At 28.4% G+C, this 6299-nt stretch overlaps 1 protein-coding gene across 2 annotated transcripts; it reads right to left on the bottom strand.

The window, feature by feature from the left end:
- Positions 1 to 2167: 2167 nt before the first annotated feature.
- On the bottom strand, positions 2168 to 4443 carry LOC115709028 (transcription factor TCP5). 2 transcript variants are annotated; one of them, XM_030637061.2, is made up of 2 exons: positions 4108 to 4443; positions 2168 to 3715 (listed from the first exon to the last, which is right to left on the bottom strand). In XM_030637061.2, the coding sequence occupies exon 2, from the start codon at positions 3629 to 3631 to the stop codon at positions 2543 to 2545; it is 1089 nt and encodes a 362-aa protein (XP_030492921.2). In that variant the 5' UTR covers positions 3632 to 3715; positions 4108 to 4443; the 3' UTR covers positions 2168 to 2542. The 2 variants fall into 2 exon arrangements, with proteins under 2 accessions (XP_030492921.2, XP_030492922.2); XM_030637062.2 differs by having other exon boundaries at positions 2168 to 3664.
- Between the last annotated feature and the right edge of the window lie 1856 nt (positions 4444 to 6299).

The raw sequence follows: 6299 nt of genomic DNA, 5'->3' as shown, positions 1-6299 counted from the left end.
TAATCTACTACTCTAATAATAAATTTATTTACAATTTTATAATTACACTAATATTATTTTTAATATATTATTAAATAATATTTCAAATATAAATATTTAATTTTTTCAACCAATTTTTAAAAATAAAATACATTCAAAATCTTAAAAAGACCAAAATCTTAAATGAAACTAACAATACGTGGCTCGGCACGTACATTCACCTAGTATATATTAAATGTAGCTATATAACAAAAGTATTTTTCTTATTTTAAACTATTACAATTTAAATTTAAAGTCACTACACATATCGATTTCTTTTTGTTTTTCTTATATTAAATGTGTCTATATAATATAAAGTTTTTGTTAATATTGCATTTCAAATTTAAATCTATTGCACATATTTTAAAAAATATATATATATTTCTATTATATTGTTTACCAAAATAAAATATATTTCTATTAATATTATTATTATATTAAAAAATAAATAAAAAAAGTGTATAATATTTCAAAAACCTCAAAAGTATTATAAAATTAAAAATATTTCTGTAATTAAACAAAAATTATAATTAATAATAAATTTTAAATATTATTATGTTTTTTATTTATAAATATAACGCTGAAATTAAATATTTTTTAATAAAAAATAATTTTGTTGATCCACACAGGAAAATATTATATAATTAAAAATATATAAATCAAAATAAAAAAATAAGAATAAATCTAAATATATGCGGATTGCACCTAATTTTAATCTTATATATATATATATTTATATTCTTATATAAAATTATATATATGATATTGGAAAGAATAAAATTATTCAGTAAACCCTAAGCAATATTACTTGTATATGCCTTTTTACATGAGTGGTGTGTTGTAATAACGCATACATATAATATACGTACACCCTGATGATCAGCACCCCTAATATATATATTTACATTACTCACTTTTGCCAATGCATATAAGTTTGAGTTTTCCTGTAGTCCTGGTGTCTCAAACCATGCATGAGTTGAAAATCATATACTAATTTTAAAGCCATATATATATATATATGTGATGAGTATATATAAGAACGTACCAAAGCATGTTAAAACATATATACGTACACATGCATAATATACAATAAAACACCATGTATATATACATGTATAAGATTTATTAGATTGTAGTTCTTAATCAGCACAGACTTTATATATATACTGACGCGTCTTATACAGGCATATATATCTTGCTAAAAACCTAGCTAAGCCCGGCAACCCCCTCCCACACACACAAGCAGGACTAAGTACCTTAAGTTCACGAGATTATTTTGTCGAAGCCAATTCATATATAATTATATCACAATTATTATTTAATATAAGAGATCGACAATTCAAAAAGTGATGAGAGTGGAATATATAATGAGGTTCATTTTTGTGTATAAAATTAACTCAATGTATTGCAATTAATATATATTTATACATATATATATATATATATATATTAGAGATATCACACACAACAATTCATCATCGCTACTATATATTGTTCTTCTTGTACGGAAGTATATAATTATTTAGGATGCCTAACTAATTGTTAGTTTATTTTGAACTTTTAGAAAGTGATTATATTGAATAAAAAAATTGACCTCGTTTATACATTTTTTGACGATATAATATCATGGATCGTACTTCTATGACAGATCAATATGCATGTGTGACCCTTTTTCTTCAGCTTTTTGATCAGTAATGTTTCTTTAATTTAGTAAAAAGCAAACTTAAATTAAGTATATAATAACTGTATATATTTATTTAGAAAGGGTATTATACCATACCATGAAACTATTTGCTATATAAGAGAGCAATCAATTCCTCAATTAGCATTATGAAAATCTTCTGTTCACTTTTTCGGAATGCAAGAGAAAAGCACTGCAAAAGAAGCTTCTGTACTTGATTCACATTTTGACCATTCAAAATCCTATTCATCACTTTGCAATATATATAATCACTGTCTCCTTTTTCAGCATATATATAATTTATTCCTCTTTTATATGTATATGTATATAATGCATACACAATATGAAAAAAGAAATGCACTAATTAGCTTATTAGTTACATAACATACATATAATAATAACAACTAACCATATATGAAAGTGCTTACGCAATAAACATTTATAAATTTATCGCAATATATATGTATGCATATAAAATTTGTATATAATTATGAAATTGTGATCATATGCTCACAACAAACATTAATTATCTCGCAAATAATCCATCGTATGAAGAAAATTACAATTTAATTAAAAGCATATTAAAATTTGAAGAACTATAAATATCCCAATATTTATGTATGTATATATATATATGCCTTACTTGTACAGACTGAAGAACAGTTCGAAGATACGTACGGACGTATAACTGAAGTAGGAAACACCCCCCTTGATTTGCACATATACAATATTGATCATGATCATAAATGAGATGCGAAGATACACATACATACATATATAGTTTATGCATTCCCACTGTACATCTCTATATTTACGATTATTTATGTAATTTGCTAAATCAAGCTACATACGATCCTCCTTTTCATCTGGTCGATTTTGGAATAGAGCACTTTGGGAAGGAAGTTTAGGGTTAAACATGGCCGGATGAAATGATGGTCTGAAAGATAAATTATTAATATTATTATTAGTAGCAGTACTACTACTAGTACTAGTACTATTGTGAAGTAGTGAAGGCATGAGAGAGTTATAATAAGAAGTAGTAGTATGATATTGGTGATGAAAATCTTGAACTGGGATTCCACTAGAAGCACTATTATATATTGGTGGAGGATATGGATTAAAGATATAAGGGTTTGAAATATTTGGAGGAGAGCAGAAAAATAAGTGAGACCCAGTAGTATTACTACTACTATCCATTTGGGGTAACGAAAACCCTTGGCTACTGTTGATACTTCCAAAAGGATGAGAAAGTGATAATAGATTGTTGTTGTTACTATTGGAAGGTTCAAAGGACATAGTTCCGTTCTGTAAAGGATGAGTAGTAGAATTAAGACTAAGATTGTTACTACTTGATGATAAGGGAAAGAACTTCTGAGCAAAGAGTTGGGTGATCCCCCCATCTTGGTCATGATGATGCCGATCTTTGTTTTCAAACATCATAGCTGGATGATTTGCTGTTGTTGTCGTTTCATGATGATTATGATGGTGATGAAATTGGCTTAGAAGTAGTGAACCTTGAGGGATTTGGAGTGGAGGGAGTTTGTCAATGTCGTTCTTAGTGGCTTCAATTAGCCAATCTATTACCTTACTAGGCTGGCTTAACCCCAATCTGTCTTGCAGATCGTATAACTGAACGGCTGTTGGGACCGAAAGCCGAATCCTCCTGTCCCTCAAACCCCTTACCGTGCATACCTTGCTGTGTCTGTCTTTCCCGCCAAAGGTGCGTGAAACTCGCACAATTCTTGGGTTGCGGAACCCTGCCGATGACCACTGTCTCGAGCTAGTACTACTGCTTGTCGGTATCTTAAATAGCCTCTCACTGCCGCTCCTGCGCCCGCCCCCGCCGACGCCGCTTTCATCCTCACCACCGTCCCCTGCAGCTTCTTGCTTGGCTGCTGGGAAACCTGATTTTCCTCTTGAATTTGGGATCATTATTTCTGCATAAACTTTCTTCTCATGGCAGCGCTATAGGATGCAATTTGCCAATTTCAACGAATTATGTATTGTAATAATTAACTGAAGAAAATAAATGTGAGCAAGAAATTAATAGTACTGTTGGAGAATTAATATGCATATATATCTTACGAAAAATATTGATGATAGCATAAGGAATTTTCATAACAAATTATAATAGCATCTGAATTTTCCTAAAAATAACAAAATTATGTAAATAAAAGCTCGAAAAAAGAGAAAAATGGATGTGCACATAATTAAAGAGATGTATATATTTATATTATTATGTATAATTGATCTTTCTCTTCCTTTTTTTTTTTTTTTGGTATAATAGATATTTCTAGCGATATAACCCTAAACAGAATCTATATTTGGATATATGATGTTCCTATTAATAATTCAGATCTCGGAAAAAAAATGATGATGATGAAGAAGAAGAAGAAGGTAGAGCTTACAAGATCACTGAGAGTAAAATAAAGGGTGTGGATTTAGCCTTAGGTTTGTTGTGTTATAATTGGATGGAGAGAGTACACCATGGCCCAAAAAATGGAGAGAGAAGCGAAGAGGCTATATAGGAAAGCTAGAAGGATAATATTGTTATTGCTAACGATGCTGCTGCTTCTCCTGTACTATATATCAAAAAACTCTCTCCAAAAACCTAACTTTAATTATGTTAGCTATATAACTAGCTGCCTCTATAATTAATAATCTGTATAGACCTTAATAAATTCTATAAAGTCTTCATCTCAGAGAATAAAGACATACTAACCTTAGCTAAAGTGATTTATATAAATTTTGTAAAAGGAAAAAAGATAGAATGTATACTAGATTTGTTTTTAAATATTAAAAAAGAAAAGATTCCAGAGTATAACTGCAGACTACGTTGAATTAATAATACTTATCGAGATAAATACAAAAAGTGAAAAAAGCATATGCTACCAAAGTTTCACGTGGCTCGTTTTGATTTGGACACGTACAACAAACAAGCGACATATAGCTTATCAAGTAATGAAGAAGCTTTGTCAACATATATTAGAGCGTATTATGATGTTAAAATTTAAGGAATTACCTCGTGTCACTACTATAATATGAATTTTCAGAGGTTGTTTTTTTAATTTATTTTATAAAATGAGAAGTTAAAATGCTTGTTTGGTTCAAAATTGACATTTAGAGACAAATTTTTGGTAAAAACTATAAATATAGAAATTAACTATATCCTATAAAGTCGGTTGTGAGTTGGAAAATTTTCAAAGTTATTTACTAACCCTATGACGTCGATTGTTAGGAAATAACCAACATTATAGGCACACACCTTTATTGACATGTGTACCCTATGTCGTCGATTATTTTTTAATAATTTAAAAGAATCATGAAGCTTCGTCTTCCACTTTGTCTTCGTCTTCTTCAGAGCCACCATAGCAGAACCCAACCCACGACGAAACCCTCACCAACCATCCCTAAAAACCCTCTCTCTTTCCCTCATTGATACAATTTTACTTAATTTTTCTTTTAAAATCTTCTATTTTTGTTACCTAAATCAATACACTAAAAAAGTTTTATTTTTTCTCCTATTTCACTATAACGGGACCTATTGAAAAAAAGGTGATGGTATAACTCTGACCACCGATTTTAGTAGAGAAAATATTGAATCTCAACGTCCATTAAGGTAGAAATATAATTTTTATTCATTTTATTAATGTATATTGCTTTATTTTCATTTCTGTAAATTTTTTTTAAGATTTTCTATTTAATTAACATTATGTTGTTGTGTGTGCATGGTAGCCAAATTTTTGTCGGAATTGGTCGCCAGATTGTGCTTATAAGGTAAATATTTATTAACTTATATAAAATATACATCTTTGTATTTAGTTTTTTATTGAATTTGTGTGTATATATATTGTGTATTTTATTTATATAAATATTGTAATTTTATGGTATATATTCTAAGTAATATATATGTATATATATATATGCATTGTGAATGAAAATGAGATAGGAGAGATTTAATTAGTTTAGAAATAAAGTTTTTAAAGTTTTGTTAGTGTAAGATATAATTTATTACATATATAAATTTTTCAAAAATTTATGTATATAATTTACTACCTAGTAACTAGTTGCTTTTTTTTTTATACCTAGTAAGTAATTAAATAATTAAAAATCTAATTTTATTGTATTTCATTATATTGTAGGTTGTGAGCTAATTTTTAAGATTTCAAAAAATTTAGTGTTGAGCGGATTTTAGCTTGCTATAAGTATATACCTTCACTAATTTTTTGTTATTAATAAAGTATCAATGCATGCTTAGTGAAGTTTGAATATTTTAAATATTCATCCGTAATGAAGTAGGTTCTGCGATATATTGTACTGCGGTCGGATAGGTGTAATAATATGCATGTTAGTTGGGTTTGAATATCTTAAATATTCAACCATAGTGAAGTGGGTACTGCGAATACATGTATTGTGGTCGGATGAGTGGATAAATTTTGAATCATAGAGAAATTAGAGTGACATCATAAGTAGATGATTTATAGGCCATTCATCCAATGATATATTATTTAAGTTAATTCGAAATGAATAAGCTAAGAGAAAAAATTAAAGGATAATTTTGAATTTTAAATAAGAATCCAATGATGTCCCGATAGACGAG

This window comes from Cannabis sativa, chromosome 3 (assembly GCF_029168945.1).
Source record: "Cannabis sativa cultivar Pink pepper isolate KNU-18-1 chromosome 3, ASM2916894v1, whole genome shotgun sequence".
NCBI classification, from domain to species: domain Eukaryota; kingdom Viridiplantae; phylum Streptophyta; class Magnoliopsida; order Rosales; family Cannabaceae; genus Cannabis; species Cannabis sativa.
This window is presented reverse-complemented; position numbering and strand designations above follow the sequence as displayed.

Bases quoted from the DNA above. Each gene is read 5' to 3' on its own strand.
- LOC115709028 (XM_030637061.2), bottom strand. From the start codon at position 3,631: ATGATCCCAAATTCAAGAGGAAAATCAGGTTTCCCAGCAGCCAAGCAA.